This window comes from Tamandua tetradactyla, chromosome 5 (assembly GCF_023851605.1).
Source record: "Tamandua tetradactyla isolate mTamTet1 chromosome 5, mTamTet1.pri, whole genome shotgun sequence".
NCBI classification, from domain to species: Eukaryota; Metazoa; Chordata; class Mammalia; order Pilosa; family Myrmecophagidae; genus Tamandua; species Tamandua tetradactyla.
This window is the reverse complement of record NC_135331.1, coordinates 37,258,464-37,281,684: the sequence shown is the minus strand read 5'-3', so window position 1 is coordinate 37,281,684 and position 23,221 is coordinate 37,258,464. Positions and strand designations below refer to the sequence as shown.

General features: G+C 37.1%; 1 protein-coding gene across 1 annotated transcript in view; it reads left to right on the top strand.

Annotated features, from left to right (window-relative positions):
* Positions 1 to 23,221, top strand: part of PITPNB (phosphatidylinositol transfer protein beta) — a 63,525-nt gene that overhangs the window by 37,008 nt on the left and 3,296 nt on the right. Inside the window, exons 8-11 of the mRNA XM_077159366.1 lie at positions 5,757 to 5,834; positions 17,565 to 17,675; positions 19,521 to 19,643; positions 22,980 to 23,055. Coding sequence (XP_077015481.1) covers positions 5,757 to 5,834; positions 17,565 to 17,675; positions 19,521 to 19,643; positions 22,980 to 23,027 — 360 coding nt within the window. The 3' untranslated portion in view covers positions 23,028 to 23,055. The remainder of the gene's footprint in view (positions 1 to 5,756; positions 5,835 to 17,564; positions 17,676 to 19,520; positions 19,644 to 22,979; positions 23,056 to 23,221) is intronic.

The window sequence follows — 23,221 nt, the reverse complement described above, 5'->3', positions numbered from 1 at the left end:
TACAATATTTTTTTAATGTAGTTTTGTCCCTCTGAGGTACATTGAATAACAGAAACTAGGCCAACAAGTTATTGACAATTAGTGATCCTTCGGGAATCTGCTTTAATGAATAGATAAGAATGATTTGTAATTAGCATAATAATTATATGCAAATGAATGCTTCTGAATTGCTCTAAAACACTTCTGAACTGTTTAAACAGCCCTCCTGAGATCTTGTTACTCTATTAATTTGTGTAGCAAATCTTTTTTTTCATAGATCATGTAACGATAAACTTCAGCCTAGCCCATGTCCGAATTATTATGAATTCCAAGGTGGTGAGACCTGAATTAATGAGATTTACTTACACTGTATTAATGGTACTCTGTGGGAACCTGCAAGAGTGAAGAGTCATGGGGGAGATGTAATTAAAAATAGAAAAAGAAAGCTGCTTATTTGAAAATGACTGTTGAAATCAGTTTCTTAAACAAGTTCATAAATGTTAACTTCTCTTCACACGTCCATTACTGGCTATTGCAAAATTTAACACGGACCTTTTTTAAAATGGGCTTTGCCTTTAGAGTCTGGCTTGAATTTTATCAGCTCCAGATAGTTGCATGTTTGGCACTAGAGTCAATGGTGATGCAGAATCTGGGAACTCCTTGTTTTTGAAATAACATTTTACTGGAAAGTGCAGGACAGTGCTATTATGTGGTTTGTTGTTTTATTGTTATATTTAATTCAGCTTTTTCCCACATTTTAATTTTTATGATGTGATTAGAGGAAATAGCTTTGCAAAGTTGAGCAGCAATACCTGTCCATTTTAAACTTAGTGATTATCTTTGGGCTATTTGAATAGACATCTAATTAATCATCATATGCTAACTGAAAACATTTTACAGCAGCCTGCAGGATCCTAATAACCCCCTCAAATTTTTATATTTACCCTGTAGAATTGCTTCTTTTTTTCAGATGATTTCTTATAAGTAGGTTTGAAGGAGTTGGTAATGCTTGTGGTTTGGGCTCTCTTCCTTGGTCTGTTCTTAACCTCACCTGTGGTAACCCAGCCCTAGTTCCTTAAGCAGTTTCTGGTGGCGGCAGCTCATCTTCATTTTTTTTCCACTAGCTGTCAAGAAACTCTGTCCTGCCACCCACCTCCTACTCACTTCTTCATTCATAATCATGAGCTCAGTCTGAGCTCAAGGACCTATAGGTTAGGCTCAGCACAGATTTTGTACTTACACTTTGGGGATAACCACTATTCTAAAAGATTCGTAAACTAATATTCTTTGTCTTCAAAATGAATCTAGTTTCTATTGAGAGCTGTAGTAACAGATGTACACCCAAGAGGTAGTAGCACGTTTGTATTCCACTGACAGAAAGCAGATATTTATAAGAATTTAATGAATGTATTCTGTGGCTCCAGCATGGAAACTCAGTAATCCGTTTATTTGCCATATTATATTTTATTTGTTCTCCAAAGGGTGTCTTGATTTTCCCTTCCTTCTTTTTTACTTAAATAAGACTTTGCAATTAAATGGAGTTGTATCAACACTAATCTGAATCTATCTTATGCTGATACTATTGTATTTTTCTGTTGTTCAGGCACTATTATTGGTGAAGCAAGTAATATCTAGGGACATTACATCTAACTTAATAATGATGGTTTTACTAAGCCCTTATCCTGGCCAGGCCTCTGGGCATTATACAGATAATTAAAATTTGATCATAAAAAATGTTAAGCTCATTGCACCTTAGCAATAAGATTTTTCTACTTTTAAACATGATTTTAAAACTTATTTTAAAAATAGATTCCCTTGGCCTAGTGGATTTGCTTTCTTTTTTTTTTTTTCTCAAGGATTACAGAAAGTGCATAGCAAATTCAGCCTTCAGAATACCCAGGAGCTGAAGACTCAAGTAGGCTACAGCTGTCTTCACCCAGAGTATTCTAAAAGAACTAATGAGATGAGAAGTCTGCAGCTGGTGGCAAGCACAATAAACCATGAGCCAAGGGCTTCTCTTCATCAGAGCCTCTGCTTTCCCCATGGGATCCCAAAGGAGACAGAATACTAACAAAGCCAGCAGGCTGTCTCATTCCACACTATTGCTCATTTGCAGCTATAATTGGTAGCCGAGGTTGCATTCTGTATGCTGAAACTGTCATACATGAAGGAATATATTTGTTCATTGTGATACGGATATAAATCAGCGAGTTTTCAAATACAGAAAGACCAAACTAGATACCCAAAATAAAATTGTATCAAAGATATTATTCAAAAATAAAATGTTGTAGAGATAGAAAATTGAGCTGGTTAAAACTATATTTGCTTTCTAATATCTTGCTGCTTAATTAACTGATTAAACATTTACATATTTGACCTCTTATAAAGAAAGCACAGACATTCCAAGGTTTTGACAAGATGCATTGTCCTCATCTGTCAAGGTTAAGGTGCTACTGTTAATAATTGGTTTTTATTTTATTTAATTTTTTATTTTTTGGTACAATATCTTTAGTATTTGCTGCTTTGTGTTCGAGAGAAAAAAGAGGGGGAAAGACTTACTGTTATTTTAAAAATATTTTTATTGACAAATCTTCACACACATTTCGTACATAAATGGCGTACAGTCAGTGTCTCACAATATCATCACATGATTGTGTGTCATCACTACGATCCTTTTTTAGAACATTTGCATCACTTAGAAGTAAAAAGAAAAAACTCATATGTACCATACCCTTTACCCCTCCTTCTCATTGACCATTAGTATTTCCATCTGCCCAATTTATTCCCCTTATCCCCCTGTTATTTATTTTTTATTCATTTTTTTTAACTCATGTGTCCATCCCCTGGTTAAGAGGAGCATCAGATACAAGGTTTTTACAATCACACAGTCACATTCTAAAAGTTATATGAAAGACTTATTTTTGGATATATGGTATGTGTGTGTGATATTTTATATATAGGCACTCGTGCCTCATAGGAAAATCTTTGGTATCTCTGGTGGCTGCTGTTTCTTGGGTTTTTGAAATGGGTTTGATTATGCAGCATTTGTGGATATCCTTCCGCGCCATCCTGTGTGATATGCTGCATTGAGCCTAGGACAGAGGCCAAGCCAGAAGCCTTCAGTTTAAGTCCTACTATGTAGGTGGGCCCGAATACCTACAGAAATAAGGAACTTGTTTGGTCTTTAAGGTGCAGTTCACCTCTGTGAGTCTGTGTATGCACAGTTCAGAGAAGTCTCACAGTGAGCACTAATAATGAGGACTTGGGGATGGGCACTTCCTAGAACTGAATATTATGCCCACAGTAGAGAAGTTTTTGAAGTGTCCTATTTTCTTCAGTCAGTTACCCTATATCAAATAGGTGTTGAAAATCTCTGAAATTGGCAGCCTGGAATGGAGCCAGGGTTAGAAAGGAATATTGTTATCTACTCACCTTCACTGTTTGCATAAGCATGCTTCGGCCTATATCCTGAACCAAGTCACCCCCTTCATTCGTTTACTCCTACATGAGAATAATTTATGTCCACCGCAGTTTAGACCAGTACTCTTTTCTTAAATTAGTTGTTTCTTAATTCATGTATTACCCTTATTGTAGTATAATATCATCGGTTCTATTCCTTTAGCCCTAGTGATATTTGTACACACCTTTATCTCCTTCTTTTTTTTCCTCTTGGAGTAGGCATATTTAGTATGCACAGAGATAATTCCGCAGCCTCTGTTTCATGAATTCTGAGATGTTGTCCCCTGTTCTTACATTTTAATATATCCAAAATCAGGATCCATCTTCCAGTTATGACATGTCATACTTTGGCAGCGTATTTCCCTTCTAAATTGTACATAAAATAATGGCATGTTCTATAACTGATGGATGGCCTCTTAGATTCTGGAAATGTGGTATGTGGGGTCAGCACATACCAGGCTATTATCTCAGATTTTGTGCGGAATACTTGAGCATCATGCTCATGGTGAGGTCACAGCCCAGTTAGAAGGAAAAGTAAAGTGGAATTTCCCCCCCTCAAGTGGAATAAACCAATAAATATCATTACTTTCAATTCTGACTAAAATTTTTCTCTCCCTTCTATGTTGTCAGTTCATACGTACTCCTGGGGGGGGTTAGTTATGTTTTCTTCATCTCTTTCCCATCTAGATGTGACTTTTTTGGAGCCAGAATGATTTGTTGGTTCCCCCCACCTTCTTCAGACATTGATTACTTTCTTGTTTCTTGATTCATGTGGTACCCTTATCAGTAGTGGCTGTTCAGTAAATAGATTTTGTTGAGGGAAATGATGCCAAAAAATGATACCATGTGATTATTGACATAATATTAAATATTTTCACGTTTGAAGAAAAGTAAGCTTGTTTTGGGGCTTTAATTCCAAGCCTCTGACCCAGAGAAAAATGTGTCATGGTGTTATATGTTTGTTTATGTTAGCAGAGTAGCTTATTTTTCAGTGAGTCCAGGTCTTGAGACCATCTGTGTAGTTGGTACTTTTTCTCAGTCAGAAGAGAATTTGTTAATTTTTAGGTGGCAGTACTAAATAGGAATTTAAGAATTCATTTCAGCAGACAATAATTGACTTTCTGCTGCTGTGCCCAGTTATATGAAGTAACTCCGATTGTCCAATTTCTTGCAGGTCATCCCAGTTTTTTGTTCTTGGTTAATGCTAACTGACCCAGTGCCTGTGGCAAAACCACACTGCATATTTTAAAGCCGTAAGACTCCATGTGGGCAGCTAAGTTCGCTTCTTTAATCATTTCAGCCCATTTTGGGGCCTTTTATATAGCTTCTTAGTTGAACTTTTAGATAGGCTTAAAGTTCAGGGCCACATGTTTCACGTGTTTATCTTCCTGTAAAGTTTTGTGTTATATCTGAACCCCACATTTTTCCTTCCACACCTAATTTATTTATAACTTTCTCTTTAGGAATTATTAACATGTCATATGCATTTACTGAGTAACTGTTGAATCTTCATTACATGTTTCTTCAATGTTTTCTCTGATTTGTGAAAGTTTTTATTATGCACTGGAACATGTTCAGTGCTTATCAGAAAGTACAGACTTTGTGATTGTACTACCTTTGGTGTAGAACAATGATTTTTGACCAGGTTTTCGTATATAACTTGGTAGGGATTTTTCCCAGAGCATGTGGTCCCTCCATAAGTGTTGTGAAGGACCCCTGATTCACAAGTTCTGTTCCGGAAGGAAGGGGGACTCTCTCTGCAATGTTTTAAAACTGACCAAATGACCTCTGTCTACCATCACTGTTAACATTTGTTCTTTTTTTTTTTCCCCCTTGAATCTGGGCTTTAGCTCATTACAAGTAATTTTTTTATCTCTGTCTGTAAATTTTGCAAGTGTCCGTGTGGGTGAAATGATAAAAGGACTTTTCTAAAGCACATAAGTTAAAGAACATTTACTCCTTTCCTTTTCCTGGAGGATATAGCTCGAATATAGCTCTCAGATATAGCTATTCCATATAGCTAATACAGTCTCGGATATAGCCGTTCCATCCAGTAACCAAACACGGTGGACTGCTAGTCAAGACTTCATTATTTCCTATTATGTAGTCATTTTGCCTAAGGTAAGAGTTTAAAAGCAAAGAGAACCAGACTAAAAACCTGATGTTGTACAGAAACACTTTTATACTTTTACACAAAAGAACAGTAAGTATTATTAGATTCTGTCATATGTTTTGGTAGCTGTGAAGAGCTGTGCTGACAAGGTTAAAGAATTTTCTCTGATTTTCTTCTCTGCCTCTAACTTTGTTTTGTTTTGCAGGACTACAAAACTGATGAAGATCCAGCATTATTCCAATCAGTCAAGACCAAGAGAGGCCCTTTGGGACCCAACTGGAAGGTATTGGTGCTGACCTTTCTGACAGGCAGAGTCTTGGCAACAGAACACTTGACAGGTCCCGAGTATTGAAGAGCTGGTGACGTTTGAGAAATAGAAATGGCCAAAAAAAAAATAGTTCTACTTGTGATAAGGACTTACAGACAGTTGCAGTTAGCCAGCAAGTCTGCTGCATTAATAAAGCAGAACATGGCCAGACTGTCACTTTCAGCATAATGCTATTCTGATAACTCTTAAAAGAGATGAATAATTTAGTCTTTTGGGATTGTAATGTTCTCTTCTGAGAGTTGAAACAATACCCAAAAAATGCATGCTAAATGAAGGTCTATGGTTTAAGTTCAGTTGTAGTAAAAACTAACAAGTTCCCTTCAAATAGGCCCATGTTCCTGGCCTTTTAATAGTTACATTTTGCAAAACAGGACACCAGAAAACAATGTTTGTGGCAAGTAGTTGTTTTCTTTTACAGGTACGCACCCTTATTTGATTAATGCAAATAAGAAAAGCAATGTCAAGATAACAATTTAAATTGCCATAGACATATAATGCATTTCAAAGACATCCATTCACTAAAGTAAATGATAAACCTTAAAGAAGGCTTAATGTGCTGAGGGCAAGTTATTACAGCTAATTTGACAGGAGAAGAGGAGCATAAAAACCAAAACATGCTCAGAGCAGATTTTCCTCCTACAGGGTTTTACTTGGCAACCAATCTGTTTATTCTGAAGCTAGTCAAAGGTCATCTATAAATGGTGTCTGGTACTAGTTGTTGCTTGCAAATATAGGATTACTATAACACGGCCCTGTAAATAACTTAACCATTGGGTTTCCATTGGGTGTCAGCCTAATTTGTGGACTGTCTTCTACATCAGCTAATATGAAGAATGAGTCTGGCTTTTTTTATAAGAAATGGTTCGTTATAGTCTTATTTTCATATTGGTTTTGTGGGTAGATCTCAGTCCAAAATTCTCCCAATGTAATGGCCGTACCTAGAGACTTCTAACTTAATACCCAGACAGGCAGCTCCTTCTAAGGTTGCCATAACTTCTTAGAAGGACCTCTTGCTCCAGTCTGTATTAACTCTAGCTGACGACAATTTTACAGGGAATAGAGAGGACAGGAGGTCAAGGCTAACAGATTAATTAAATATTGAATTTCCTTCAGATTATCAATTTTTCAGGTATAAACTTTGAAAATTAATATTACATTATTTGGTGGGGCAATTATATTTGAGTTCAAATCTCTCCTCTAGGAATTCCTAACCAGTATTATTACAGGTGGCAAAAGTCCTCTGACACTAATTTCTACTTGATAGCCAGGTTTTTGGAAACTTGGAATGTATGTTTATATTTTTAACATTTTTAACTAACATTATTTTATCTTCTTTTATCAATAAATGCTTAGTTAGAATTCTGGAATAGGTTTAGTGTTTTAGAAATAACATGAATTTTACATTTTTTCTAGTTGCAATATAGCAATTTTCCCCCCATTTTTTTTCTGTGTTAAACAGTAGTTTATTTCTTTGGTAGAATGCTCACTGGCATTAACACCTTTCTATCCATTTGCCTGGCAGTTGTTCACTTCACCCCTTGGGTGGTGGATATGGCTCCTCTAATCAGTTGAGGTTCTGCTTAACTGAATTTCAGTACCATAGTCTCAGAAATAATTAAGGTAATTGAAAATAATTACTTATTACTTATTGCTTACTACTGTGAAGAAAGGAGAATAAAGAGTAAGAGGGATGATAGTAGCGGATGGTACAACATACAGAAAACTAGAAACCTATGGACTTCATCATTTCCTATAAATGTGTTCAGCAGGCCATATTTGTAAATATATATCCTATCATGGCACTGAGGGTAGCACTGAGAAAGGATGATAATTGGAGATTTCTTTACTTTCAGAAAATGAGAACAGGGAAGAAATGCATGGTAATTATGGCTAAAAGGAAGGAAAAACCTTATTCGTGACACAGTTACCCAGGGTTGTATATAAGCTTGCTCTTGGTGTCAGTGCTGTCTGGTAATTCCTCAGCCATTGTAAGGCCTTGGAAGAACAGCCCTGCATTGGCCCTCAGCAGAAACTCACCTTACCAGTGCATGTTCCGAGGCATAGTCAAGGCTGTTGGTCTCTTGGAATCTTTTCCTTGCTTTGTCCCCCCAGTGTTTTCCTTCTGAATTATTGCAGTATTTTTGTTTACACCAGATTGGATAAGGGAAAAGAAACTTTCCCTTGGTAGAAAGCACTGTTGAACAAGTCACATTTAAATAGTCACAACCTATAGGGTAAGTACACCTGCTTCATTTTATTTAGATTAGAAACTTGGTCGGAGAAACACAGATAATAGTTGTAGGAGAAACAGCATGATGTCTGCCATTTCTCTAGCACGCAAACAATGCTTGTCTCAGGTGTGTGAGGTTGGAGGCATAGCAGCTTATCACTCCTCATCTACCTGTCTGTACCTTTTGTGCCTACTGCATTATGAGAGTTTTGTAGCTCCCTATGTTTGAGGTATTTGTTAGAATTTAACAATTCCTGTTAATACCAGTGATAGATTTCCAGTGGTCAGGGTCAGTGGGATATCCTTTAAAAACCCATTGTAAATCATTCGTAAGGTGTGATTTAAGTAACTTAACCCCTTCGAGCCTCTGTTTCCACATCCTTAAAATGGAAATGATATTACTTACGGCTTCAGAAAGTTGCTGTAAAAAGAATGTTGGGCGGTGCGATAGCTCAATGGCAGAATTCTCGCCTGCCATGCCAGAGAGACCCAGGTTCGATTTCTGGAGCCTACCCATGCCAAAAAAAAAAAATAATAATGTTATTATTTATTTAACAATTATTAATTTAACAATTGTTAATAATTTAACGATTATAAAATAATAATTTATTAATTATTTAATAAATATATATTTATTATGTAACACAGAGGAGGTGTTCAATAAATATTAGCTCTTACTGTTGTCATGGCATTTTCTAAGTCCTTTTAAAAATAAAAGAATTTTCAGCCTTCATTACCTGTTGGGGTTGAGAAGATCAATAAATAGTACACCACCCTATTTATGACATGGTTATTCCTTATCTATGTCTAGGGTCCCAAGAATTTCTCCTGGTTCGGTTGTTAAACACGTTTGTATTCACCTGTCCTTTCGCTTTGTGGTTTAATGTGTTTAACCAGTGCTTGACTTAGGTCAGCCATGAAGCAAAGGACCACACATTCAAGAGCCTCTGCTAGCAAAGGATGATCATGCTGAGGAATAGATTTGCTTAATTTCCACATTTGTTAAGAGCGTGGACCTTTTCTTTAGCCATGGTATAATGTATATCTTTTATCTTTTGAAAACCCAACCCAGAGAGGCAAGAATACAAGTTGCATATTCGTTTTCCCTTTGAAATAAGAGTTTTTCAATTCTAAGCCCGTGAATTATATTTTGTTATTTAGGGTTTGACACTTGATCAGATGGCCCTTTGTCTTGGCATGGTATTGGGAAAGAAATTTATAAGTTAATTAAGACTTTTTCCTTCAAGATAGAATTGTGCATTTCCTGTGGATATAAAGGTCTTGCTTCTTTGTATCACTGTGTGTGTGTGTGTGTATTCATATTTTTGGTTTATGGTATTTTTGGCTGTGTGTGTTTAGTAAACTTTTCTGATCTGGGTAAAGAGTTTCATTTTAACAAATGGAAACACCGCCTTAGAAGATTATGGTATCATTTTTATCCTATGGCATGGCCTCATTTCTTTGTTCATTTAAGCCAGATACCTTATGAAGATTTAAGCTTCTGTGTCTACATATGTACGATAGTCTTAATAGTTAGACCTGTAAAGCCTTTGTAGAAGGCTTTGCCAAAGCTTTTGTCACTTCCATTGCTTAACATGAAGGCTCAGCCTGTATTCTGAGTATTTAACTGTAAGAGAAAGTGATCTAGAAATTGTGGTGGTTTTTATATTATGCGTTTGAGAACTCTAATACAGACAAATTTCAGTTATCTCTACTTATGTCCTTTCTAACCATAAAAAATTGTCCCGTTTTCTCTTCTGTGTATGTTAAGCTCCAATCTGAGCAGGAGCTTTGACAGTTGGAGTTGGGCTTTCAGAACAGGTTGTCATACTCTTTATTTGTTCGGTCGTGCTTTGGAGTTATTCTAGAATAGCCATCGAGGCCATCTGTTTCCTCTAAGCCAGTGGAGGGCAGCCATTTTTGTGGATTATAGTGACACTGATTTGTTAACTGCCATGCTGCCAAGATTCCTTTCTCTTTCTACCCCATTATCTGTGGGACAATGTTAGCATCAGTTGTCACTGACCCAAGGTGTAAGGTAAAGTACAAGATTCTTTTGGCCAGGGATAGGAAGTATACAATGAGGGAGAAGGTGAAATCTAGCTTTGGAAATTTCTATGAGATAGAGATCAGTAGGAAAGTTACCCAGGAAGTCCTTTTGTGGCTAATGATCAGTGTCCTTTACTTGATAGCTACCCTAGCAGAAAAACTGATGGGCGCCCTCTTAGTCATTAGTCTAGACATACGTTAGTCCTAGGAAGGATGTGACTGCATTTTTAAAATACGTTCCCCCCCTGCAGTCTCATATTTGAAACCCCATAGTGGGTCACAGAAAGAGGCCTCAATGGTTAGACCACATTTTGGATTACATCTAATAGAGCAGACCTTAAAACCTGGTTGATTTTTGGAGTACCTGGTTTTAAAAGTAGGATATTAAGTCAACTTAGAAGCTATGTATTTAAGACTTACAGTGTATTAATTATACTAACCCTTACAGAGAACACAAAAAAAGCCGTTCTTTTTCTTCGAAGAGCTAATCGTCCTGGGTTTTTTAGTTCTAGCCTTAATCTAGGATTCTGAATGCACTGTTCTCAGGCAAAGCAAAAGGATTTGGGCACAGGTAAATGAAGTGCTTTACTTAGTTCAAGATATGATTTGGCAGGATGGGCCTCTTGCCAGAGCTTCTTACTGACACTGGCAGAAACACAGAGTTTTCTTCATGAGTATCATTTCTATGTAGTGTCACTCCTGAAGTAACTGAACACAACTCTGAAGTACATGTCATCGTTCTGATTAGTAGAATGGGGTGAGGAACAAAACAAAATAAAGTTTGGAGACATGGAAAATGTGACTGATTATCCTCTAACAGGCTGTAAACTTTCCTGTCTTAGTTTCATTTTGCCTAGTTTTGTAAAATTTGTTTAGCATACAATTAGTTAAATCTTTTGAACTTTATCTCACAATTGTCTCTTTCATTTAACATTTCCTGGTTGCCCAACAAGATGGGAATCTCCTGCCTTTGACCTCTACTAGAACAGTTTGTTGCTGGCCTTCTCATGACACTTAGTATGTCTAGTGTCAGTGGTTGTTTATATGTTCACTCTTTCATCCACACTTCTCTGTCCCCCATTAATCGCACTGAATTTTAAACCATAGGATCGCTGTCTAACTTATCTTGATATATGGTAGCACCTAGCTCACAGTAGATGCTTAATGAGTATTTGCTGATTTATGTTAACAGTCTAGAACTGAATGAAAATCAGTTAAATGTTGTTCACCTAGCCACAGACTTACCGAGAATATAATGTCCAGCCTTAGGTCTGTCCAAATGGCTACCAAAAGCTAAACAAAGTAGAGAGAATGGCTGAAAGTCAGGGATTTGAGTGTCAGTTGAAAATTTAGTATGCATGCTTCACATATGTATTCTGCACTTGTATGTTGATATTTACTGATGCATGCACTGGCAACAGCCCCATCAGTGCATTTATTTTTAACTTCTAAGTGAAATCTGGGTTGGGAGTTTACATTATAAAATCAATACCTGAAATTGAGTATTCAGATAGCCTGGGATTGAAAAATTAAAATATGAAGGGAGTATGAGCCCTATAGAAATGGCCATGTCCTTGCAAAATATTAATTCTAGTTAGACGTAGGATGTACTTATTCCATCTTTACCCCAACAGGTTTTTAAATGGAAAACAATATGTACAGAGTTCATAGGCAGCACGAGACCATGAGAGGACTACAGTTTTGTAAAATGAGTTTCCAGAATGCCTTTGAATTCTTTTGGTTTTTTAAATTCTCTTTTATGTTTGTATGTATTTGTTTGTCACCGATACAAGAAACTTGTTCTTGTGGATAACATGGGCTGATTGCTCACTGTTCCAGCTAAACACGCGGCATTTTGTTTAGTTACGTTGGGTAGGCTGTAGCATGCATTACTCCCCCTTAGGCCTTGTCCACATACCGTAGGGTAACCTAATATGTCTTGTGAGATTAAAAACATGGTTGGGCTTTGGGGTTTCATTATAGTTAGTAACATGAAATTTAAGGAATTCAATGAATATACAAACTAAATAAAATTTTACAGACATTTCATAGCTAGCTAGTGCTCACTGTATTATAGAAGGAATTTAAATTATGAAGAGAAATGGGTCATATTTTTAGGCTCTTTTGTTAATTTATAACTCTTATTTAAATTATAGAACTGCTGATAGTACTGTCATTTGGTAACCAGCCAGTTTTACCTCCTTTTTTTTTTTCTTTTTAAGTTTTCAAGCTTTAACCTGTGTAAAACTCATGTGTATCAAAAATAATTTAGTTTGCTTATAGGTTTGGGTGTGTGTGTTTGTCAGGTTCAGGAATCAGTTAATCCTATTTTGTCTTCGGTAAATGGATGGAATTTCTTTAGGAACTTAGATTAAAAAATGTTAGGTTTGGGCTAGATTTGGAATTATATCTGAAAGATCTTAATTCAGATTTTATTTTCTTTGGAGTCCTTATCTCCTGAGGGTGGGAACTTCTTGGATCCCACGGATCCTAGAACATTGCTCCAAGTCTGGGGTCCCAGATATTTGTCTCTTGGAGATTTTTCACATTTTGGAAGTTACACATTTCTTCCCAAGAATGTTTCTGATAACTCTATAGGATTATATTTTACCCTGTGGGTATACGTCATGATTGCTTTAGAAGTTTAAAGATTAGAAAAAAATATAAACACTGACTGGACTACAATTATATATTGAAGCTTTCATTTAGCTTTTAGCTTGATTTTTGGTTATGATGTTAGACATCGAAAAGAAATGAGACAAGAACATTTAGATTGTTTATAGCTAAGGAAGAATGAAGATTTGAAATCATTATCTAGATCATTTAGGGCAAAATAAATTTTCTTCCTCATGTACTTGGTGGAGGGCAAAAACTTTTTTTAGAGCCTGTTTTTTTTTTTAAAGCGTATCAGGTTTTTTTTTCTTATTATAAAATGTTTTTATTAGGTTTTTATTAAAAATCAGTTGTGTTCCAGCCATTCAGAGACAACTTCTACTGTTGGATTAATCTCCTGATTCATGTAGTTTATTTTGTTACAAATATTTATATCATACATAGATTACTATTTATATTCATATTATTCTTTTTTTCAACATTGCTAACTGTTCTTTGAAAAGATGCTTTTTAATAACTGTGTGCATTCTAACCATTGTTGGAAGGCCTGTGAGGTATGATGTTAACCAGCCTCCTTTCAGTGGGTGTGGAGGTTAGCCAAGGTCTTTGCTGTTATGGTTAAATCTGTAGGCTTATTATTTTACCTGGTGAACAGGATAAGTTTCTGAAAGTGGAATTACCAGGTTAGAGGTATATGGACAGCTTCAAAACTTTATTTTGTAGTGTCAGGTTTCACCCTAGAAAGATGATTGCAAAAGTTTTTTTTATTTTACTTAATACATCTAAGTCAGTTTCATTATTTTCCATTTCATCATTAAGTATGTAGAATTTTAAAGCCATTTTCTTAATTTCGTTACAGTTTTAAGGCCAAAGTTCAAATTAAGGGGTGAATCTCGTAAATCATTTTTAGAATTGTAAGCGCTCTTCCATATCATGTATCTGTTATTGGTCATTGAAGAAAAAATAATTATATAGCTTTTGTGTTCTCAGGTTTCTCATTTCTGGAGATATTTGAAATTATGTTCCTGTAAGGATCATCTTCTGTGCTGCACACTGTATTGGTATTGATGTGGTAGAGAATGCAAAAAATAAATGCAGCAGTTGTTTATTTGCTTGTGTTTTAGTTGGTTTGATATTCTTCCCTGAAATTTTGATTTTTTTTTTCAATAGTTACTTGCAAGTTACATAGGAAACGAAAAGCAGATTGAGACTGAATAAACATTTTGTATTTGAGGAGATAGCTTAGAGAGCTGGTTCTTTTTTTGTCCCATGTGGATTGCAGTTTTAAAAATAAAATTTATAGATCACTGTTCATTATAAATTGCCATATTACCTTGATTGAGTTGAGCAGCCTAACAGTCACTAGAAAGAATGTGAGAAACCAGCTTGGTTAATTGTCAGAGTCACATGGTGTGCATTCTGTTTTTGGAGCCCAAGTTTAGTGTAGCATGCTTGTATTACATTTAGCTTACTCTTTAATTAGAACCATGTTTCATCCTGCTGTTTTTATAAAATTGTTGGGAGGATTCTGAAGAGTAAATGTTATACTAGAAACACCACAGATTTTCATTTAGAACTAGGTATCTAACAATTTAGAGTTTCAGAATAAAACTATCAGTCCATAATTAAGAGGACCTAGGAATGTTCGATCTGGAAGGTATCTAGGGACTATTCAGGGATATGTAGCCATAGAGGAAATTCAGCCTGGGTGGATAGACAGCTATTTTATTAAGCCCAGGTAATAATATGGAATAAAATACAAAATTATAGTAAATTTTGGGTTAAACCATCAGATGTCAGAGACGTGTCATTCTTATCACCTACAGCCCTGAACCAACCCCAGACCTTTGAAGTGTTAAGTTCATGCACCACTTTTAGTATCAACTCAGTGGAGAATGAAAACCTGATAGTGCCTAGCCTCTCCTTTTCTTTTCTAAATAGAGAAGCTTGACAGAGAAGTTAAGAACACTTACACTGGAAGTTACTTTGCACACAGGGAACTACAACCCAGTCCCTTTACTCCTAGTGTAGCTGCTACTGTCTGACAGGTTTAACTCACAATTTTGAGTGCTATATACATATACCCAAATTGTATTTCAGGGCAGGCTATGGTGGCTCAGTGGCAGAGTTCTCTCCTGCCATGCAGGAGACCCAGGTTCAATTCCTGGTGCCTGCTCATGTTAAAAAAAAAGATTACATTTCATATGAGGGTTTTCCAGTGACTCTCATTGGATTAGAGAATATCCCCATTACTGGCTCACTGCTTATGGAAAAAATAGACTGTGAGAGATCAAACTTGGCATTCCCCCTCCTAAAAAGATGGGGCACTCAGAAGCTAGTGCAGTCCCTTGGAAAGCTTCCACACGTAGAACCTACATAATTGCTGGGGGGTCTGATGTCAAGGAGAGGAATGGATGGATTGTAATTATGTGATCTTAGCACAGGGCTGCAGCCTCCACAACAGAAGGGTGTCTCTTCTGAAAGAGATTGTTGGCACCAAGGGCAGCAGGTTTTTTATCCTTATTTATGTACGTAATCATTCCTACCATCCAATTTCATGTTGCCTGATAATGCCTAGCACAGAATTAGAATATATAATTGGCACCTGCTAAATACTTGCCAAGTTAAACTTGTTCATTAAGTATGGAATAATAGATGTACATTGATGCTAAGTTTTCAATATGGTCCTCTTTTCTTCATGAGTAAGAAAGATGTTGGACAAATAAACAGAGCTAACCCCAGCCAAGTTCTGCTGCTAAAACTCACCACAGAAGGACAACTTGCTATATAATTATTTAAATGCTTGCTGGTTTTACCTCGTTGGATTTAACCCATGTACCAGGTCATTATTCAGAAGATGAAATGTTACTGCAGAAGAGATTTCTTCAGAAAAGTTGATCAATCATGCAAGACTCTACAGAGTTTTCAGTCTCATTAATAGTACTAAAATAGAATTTTTTTCATATATCTTATCCCTAGAATTCACTTAAAACAAGGACATTATAGAGAATTTCGGAAAATGTGTTCATGTATTATGATTGCGTAAATGAAAAACAATCTTAAGGTTTTATTCTAAAACGTAGAAATTAATCTTTTTTTGAATTTATGCTTATATAGCTGGTTGAAAGAGTATTTGCTCATATGTAACAAATATATTGATAGTGGGACATGGCACACAGTGCAGTGGGTCGGATGCCAGTGTTGTCACGGCTCGAGTGCTGTGGGAAGCTGAGGACAGTGGTGAAGAAGAAAAGGACCTTGTAAAAGGCTGCGTTAGCCTTTGACTCAGTAATTTAGTTTTTATAAACACGGTCCCCATATCATTGTACATGAATTTCTACTCTTATGAGAAACTTTATTTACAGTGTTTTTGCAGTCTCAGAGTGGTAAAGTTCTATTAAAGAATAAGGTTGAGAGAACTAACATGCATTAAGTCTTTGAGTTACTCACTAAGCACAGAACATACCTTGCTTTTAGTTCTTGCAGCAGTCGTAAGAAGTAGCTTTGTGGTTTTTGTTTGGTCTTTTAAATCGTCTTGTAAGCACGAACATTGGAGCTTAATTTACCAAGTGGCCCTTCCCCAAGACAACACCTGTAGGCTGCCTAGCTATTTATGATCTTTCAATAAGTATCTGCATTCCATGTTCTCACTGTGCACTTCTGAGAGCAGGAATCACATCTTCCTTTGCTCCCCAATCATGAGCCAGTCCCTAGGCTCTGTCCTGGGTCGGGTGGGTAACAGTCCCATCTCCCACACTCCTTGCCTGGAAGAACCGCATGCTTATGTGGATGCCGATTCCTTCCTCACATATCCCATCCCCCAAAATAAACATGCTGGTGTGTTGCACTTACTAAAGCAGAAGCCTGCACTGATAAATTTCACAGAAATAGTAATACAATAGGTTGCACCGCACCCCCAGCCCACTTTTATAATGTTTAAAACTTAGCGGTGGGAGGTGGGGATGGGAAGAAAGAATCAAACAGCGAAGATCTCCTATTTTCAACAGTTGTTGACATTTTGGCGTACTTACTTTCCCTTCCAGTCTCCCTCCCACTACCTTGTTCCTTTCTCCACCCAAATACCTAGTTTTTCATATTTGACTGAATCATTTGAAAATAAATTGTAGATATTATTTTGTGTCTTTTTAGTTTCTTAATCTAGAGTAGTGCCCCCACCTCTCTCTCCTTTTTTTTTTCCTTTTCTTACCACAACAAATTTTTATTTGATTTCCTAACTGTAATAAACTATGAGGTGTAATCATTTGTGAGAATTAAAGTCTGTATATATGGGATTTGCCTTGGAGTACTAGATAACTGTACATCATATTGCTGTTCACATCACTTTTCATTTCCCCTTCTATTTGAAAATACCAGTTAATAAACAGTGTCCTCAAAGACTAAACTTCTTCCTTATTTTTTATTGTGCCTCACCACATCCTCAGTGGGAATGCAATAATGGCATTATGAGAACGCTTAGATATGAAAGACTTACTATTGATATGATAAGAATAGAATTTGGTATTTAATATAAAATCTGAATAATATAATTTGAGGCAGAGCCATGTGCTTATTATATAGAGCTGGGAAGTAACTTCATGGGTGGAAGGTGAGTTTACAACAGGGAAATACTCCTGCCTTTGCGAAAATGATTTAGAATTTCCAGATATCTGAATTAAACACATCTGAGAATGTAATTTTCATGTGTATCTATGATGTCATTATGTAGCAGTCAGTTTTAATCAAAACATAAATATTTAAGCCACTATTTTTCCTTTTCAATTTTCTTCACTTAGAAGGAGCTGGCAAACAACCCAGACTGCCCAAAAATGTGTGCCTATAAGCTGGTGACCATCAAATTCAAGTGGTGGGGACTGCAAAGCAAAGTAGAAAACTTCATTCAGAAGGTAAAAAGTGTTCAAAATGTGGTTAAATTTAGATTAAGAGTTGAGTTAGCTATGAATGGCATATTTCTCGATTATCACTTTTCTTTCTTTGTGAGATGAAAGTCACTGTCCCTGCATAATTCCCTTCTGTCCTTTTTCTCCTTAGAACCAGTGAAGACAGCTGTCTACAGAGGTTCTGAGGGGGGCTTCATTGGGGAAGTGCATAGCAGTTAGCTTTTGAAAGCGCTTTCCTGATGGTTTTGCCCAGCTCCTCTATAGAGAGCCCTTTGCTTGGATGGTTTGGACCTGGCTTCCTGGCACAGGCTGGAGGAGCAGGACCTCACTTACCCACTCAGGGGCTCTTCTGCTCCAGCTTGGCTGACCCCCTACCCACCCCCACCTCCCACACACACGTCTTCCGTGGCACACTCCTTGCCCTTTGATGTGAGATGTTGTCTTTAGAGGCCCTCACTGAGAATTGCTTACTCTCTTCTCTGAACATAATCTGAGGATCCGAATTTTAATTGCCTCTTTTAGATGTCTTTATTAAAGTGAAGGTAACATGGGCAGTTAGGTCTAGGAAGAGGGGAGAGCTGCAGTTGTATAAATACATGTAGTTATCAATACAGAGGGAATATGGAAAGTTTCTTTAGTGTTTAGTTTTCCTGCGGTATGAATATTTATCCCATTATTGTTAAAAAGAAACTCCCATTGTGTCTGCCTCCCACAACATTTGTATCTGAGTTTCACTGTCACTTTTCTACTTTTAAACTGTAGCAGCTTTAACATTTTAAAACAAAATGATCTCGAAGTGCTGGAAAGTTTGATTATTCTTGGACCTGCTTGCAGTTGGCCCACAATAGGCACTCTATAAATATTGGCTTCCTTCTGCCTCTTGGATCATCATAATAATAGATTATTAATCTAGTTCTGATAAAATAAAAGTCACGTATATAATTGATGAAGACCCTTCTGTTTGTGGAAAAAAATTTTAAAGTTGAAAATTGTCCAAGAGGTTCCGTGCACTTTGCTCTTTTCTTGGGATTGTTTAGTAAAATTTAGATAATCCAGCATTTAAAACCACTGATTATGAACATGGCCATATGTAGTGGCAGAAACTTAAGAGTAGAAAACATAATGGAGATGAGAGTGTGTAGTTAAAATTCTTACTTTAAAAATCCATCTTATTCCAAAGAATCCAGGACTTCTTTTGAGTACTTGATTGTGTTCCACCTCTCACTTCCTCTGAATGGCAGAGAAGTTAAGAATTACCGATAAGGTATAGTTTTATAGCCGAAGAAATTGAGTTGACCTCTGGCCATTGGCGTTTCAAAGAAGGTAAAAATAAATTGGGTAGAGACAGAAATAGATTAGTGGTTATGTAGGACTACAGAAGGATAGAGGGATTAAGAAGTGACTGCTAAGGGGCATGAGGATTTTTTTTTGAGTAATGAAAATGTTCTAAAATTGTGATGAATATACTAAAAGCATTGGCTGTCCACTTTGGATGGATTGTACAGGATGTGAATATGTTTCAGTAAAACTGCTTTTTAAAAATTATTTATTATTAAATTAATTAATTAGATCTAGCAGGAGTTTCTGTTGTATACCACACTTTTTAAATTTCTATTAAATCATGCTGACTTTGCCAGCGGAGATTATTTCACATTTCACAGGAAAATTTTCTTTTATTTTGTTGTACAAATTGATAATAGGATGGAATTAAGGTTTCTACTAATAGAAGTCAAGTGGTCTTTTTAAACCAATGATATGTAAATTTCCGGGGTTAATCAAGATATGAAAGTTAGTTTGTGATTAATCTTAGATTTTTGCCGTCTTAAACAATTTTTCTTCTTGTTTTAAAAGCAAGAAAAAAGGATATTTACGAACTTTCATCGTCAGCTTTTTTGTTGGATTGACAAGTGGATTGATCTGACAATGGAAGACATTAGAAGGATGGAAGATGAAACTCAGAAAGAACTAGAAACAGTAAGACTTCCTGTTCTATGGGAGTTATCCGATTGTCCTTTTCTAAAACTGTTTGCATGCTTAGGAAGTGTAGAGTTAGAATTCAAAAGAGACTTATTAAAAACCTTTCACAAATCTGTTTATCCTCATCAAAATTGTTTCTTAGACACTAATATTTCTTTTGTTCTGATTTCTCTTTTGTTGAGCATCTTTTATGAAGGTAGACTAGCGCTTCCTTGATCTAGAATTTATTAGTTTTAAAATGTCCACTGGTTTTATATTATTTTTTATGCATTATTTTGCTGTGTTGGTATCTGTGTTCTTTTAGACACACACTGTTTCAGACCACAAGTTGCTGTGGGTCATTTTAGGGGGTTCATACACATTATCACAGTAACTCCTGTTTCCTCTTTTGTAGAAAAGGATAAAGGTAGTGGTTTTGAGACAGATTCCAGAAATGCTCCCTCCTCTCCCCATCTAGCAATAAATCCTTTCTTCATAAGCTTAGCCAGAACTTCAGGTGAGCCTTGGGTTGGAGGTCAGCCTGCCATTTTTGAAAGCTAAAGCACAGCCTAGTCCCTCCTCACCGCCCTGAGCAGACGCTGCAGCCTGTGTGCACATGTGCTCCTCTTCTCTCCTGGGGACAGAGTCTTCCCTAACTGACTCTTTGCACATGCCTGGTTTTGCTTTTGCCCTGAGCCATGCTTTTCTTCAGTTGGCACTAAAGTTCCACTGGGGGGAAATGAACCCAAGGAATGTGCAAGACAGACTGGTGATTTCCATGCAGGCACGAGTGTTTGACAAATGCCTGTGTGTGAGGCAGGAACTCCATTTAATTACAGGAGAATGGCAGCGAATCAGGTTCTTTGGCACAAAAGGAAATCTGTTTCTCTGGCACAAAGCATTGTAAAGAATCTGTGTTTAAAATTGCTTACTTTTGGTGATTATGGCAGATCTGCTTCTAATTAGTTTCATACAAACCTTCTGAGAGAACTATGACATATTTTCTTTATAAGGCAATAAAGTTTTAACCTTATCTTATACATAAAGTAAACTCTAGGCAGTCTCCCACTTATGAATGGATTTCGTTCCAAAATTTTTTAAGTTGTTTGAAAATTGGAACATATTTTCCCATAGAAACACCATTATAAATAGAGGTTCAGTTCCTAGGCCAGCCAGTAGAAGCCTCTTGAACCCCAATTTTTCATACTAATAGTATGGATCTTGGGAGTAGGGTAACAGAATTGGAAAAGTGGAAGATTCCTTCACCCCCTTGTTTTTTGATTCGCCCAGGAAAAAATATTTAAACAGACAAGGGTTTATTGTGGTTACTTTCTACCTTTCTTTCCATGCTGCTTTCATAATGTTTTCCTTTTCTCAAGAGCCAGTTGTCCTTCTCTGACTGCCCTCCCTTCCACCCATTAATATATATATATTGGCATGGGCAGGTTGAAGGAATTGAACCTGGGTCTGTGGCATAGCAGGCAAGAATTTGCCATTGAGCCACCATTGCACCGCCCCCACCCATCAAGTTTTAAATCCCTTTCCCGTCCTTTGCATAGTCCCCAGCCACCCCATCCTCCCCATCCCCAAGGGCTCCAGGCATACCTGCTAGCTCTCCTTTGGCCTGTCAGTGCAGCTGGTATCAGCTGGATAGTAAAAAGAAGGCAGCATGATTGCACCCATTGACACTGAGCTCATGGCATAAGCCAGTATTTCCAAAAAGGATTTACCAAACACCAAGATAGAACAGAAAACAGAAATGTTTTACTTAGTTTGGTACTTGGTTTGGACCCTGTGGAAGGGTGATCATGCTTGGCTTGATGATGAATGTAGCCTTCCCCAGTTTGGGCTCTGAGCTCTGCCTGCCTCGGGTTCTTGGACAGACCTTGCTGGGGCCTCTTTCTTCCCTCACAAGTTTGCATGTTCATGACACCTTAACACAGAGTAGTCCCAGTGTCAACACAGTGAGATCCCTGCCAAGGAGGTGGTGACTGTGGCTCCCACCTGTGGTAAGGGATCTGCAGGCCTCACACAAGTCAGTCATGAGTTAGGAATCACACCTGAGGAGTAATTTTATACAGAGCCAGTTTATTAGAAGATGTCTTTGCTGACACTGTCATACCCACAGTCCTAAAACTGTCTAATTCCCTCACAAATTTGGGAAAATTTTGCCATTGGTTCAGGGTTGGGGATACGTAGCAGTTTCTTTGCTAAATATTTCAAAAAAATTTAAGACAGATTTCTTGGGTTAAGTACTGATAATCATAATATTAAGTTAGTTTGCTCTGGGTCTCTGAGGTGTGCTACTTTGAGTCCCAGCAGTTGGTTTGTGAGCATCTTTGGATCTGGGCAGCAGCGTGCCTGCAAGGCCCAAACTCCTACCCAGAAAGCAACCACCTCCTGAAGAAGTGTCCGTGTTTTCACGTCCTCTTGACCACAGAGGAATTTCTTCCCTTTCTCTTGAGGTGCTGTCCCCTGATACCTGATGATAGAATTTGACACATTGTAATTTTCTTAATTCACAAATATCTTAAGAATTAGATTTCTTTCAAATAGGTTTTGACCGTGAAGAAAAGGAATAGGCAGGAGAGGGATGACCATGTTTGTGATGTTGCTGAGTAAGTACTGTAGTGTGTGGCTTAGCAACTGACAGAAACAGTCGTAAACCTTACACCTATTTGTTCCCAACCGGTATTTCTACTGGGGAGGGATGTTGAATTATAGAAATGTGCTTATTGTGTTTATTCCTTTTCTGCCCATTCTTTTCTGAATTTTCTCTTTGAGTTTGTTTCATCTGTAGGCTGTTGTCGTTAATGTCTGTGCTTTCCTGATGCATGTTTGGGTCTTTCATTGTTCCTTATACGTTGTTACTGTGCTATCTTGTCCTTCCTTTCATCCTTCCCTCTTTTCACTAAACTTCCTCTGAAGAGCTCCTCTGAGAGACTATAGTGTGAGATGCAGCAAAGGTGCCATGCCTCATGGCTTCCTATATGGACTAGGGACCAAAAATGTGGACCAGACAGCAAGGCATTTTCTTACATCATCTTGGTGAACAGTTCATTTACCCCTTGGCTATCTTTGATAGAATCCTGCAGACTGACAGGAAATTGTTTCCTAGATTCAAGAACAAATCATCTGTTTTTTGGGCTGTGTTAAAAAAAACCTTTTGCAAGATTGTCTTTCAGACTAAGGTAACTAGAGGGGCCTCAGAACTTCATTCTCAGTGTGGGTGTGGTTATAAACAGGCAGCTGTCACTTCACAGTCTCTTCTAGATCTTTTAACTCCCCGTTGCTTACTAACCCCTATTTAGAGTCTTATGATTTTAGCAGCTCACAATTTTATTTTACGTTTAGATGCGTAAGAAGGGTTCCGTCCGAGGCACGTCGGCTGCTGATGTCTAGATCAGGGTCAGAGACAATATCAAACTGTGTAAGTGAAGATCTGGGTAAAAAGAATATCTAAAAACCAATACCTTTCTAGTGATCAGTAGTTAACTAGCTGAGCAGAGAAACTTAAGGGTTAAGTGTCGTTTTATTTTTTAAATTAAAGGATAATATGTATTTTAGTAATTCATAGTGAACACTTGAGTTATTAT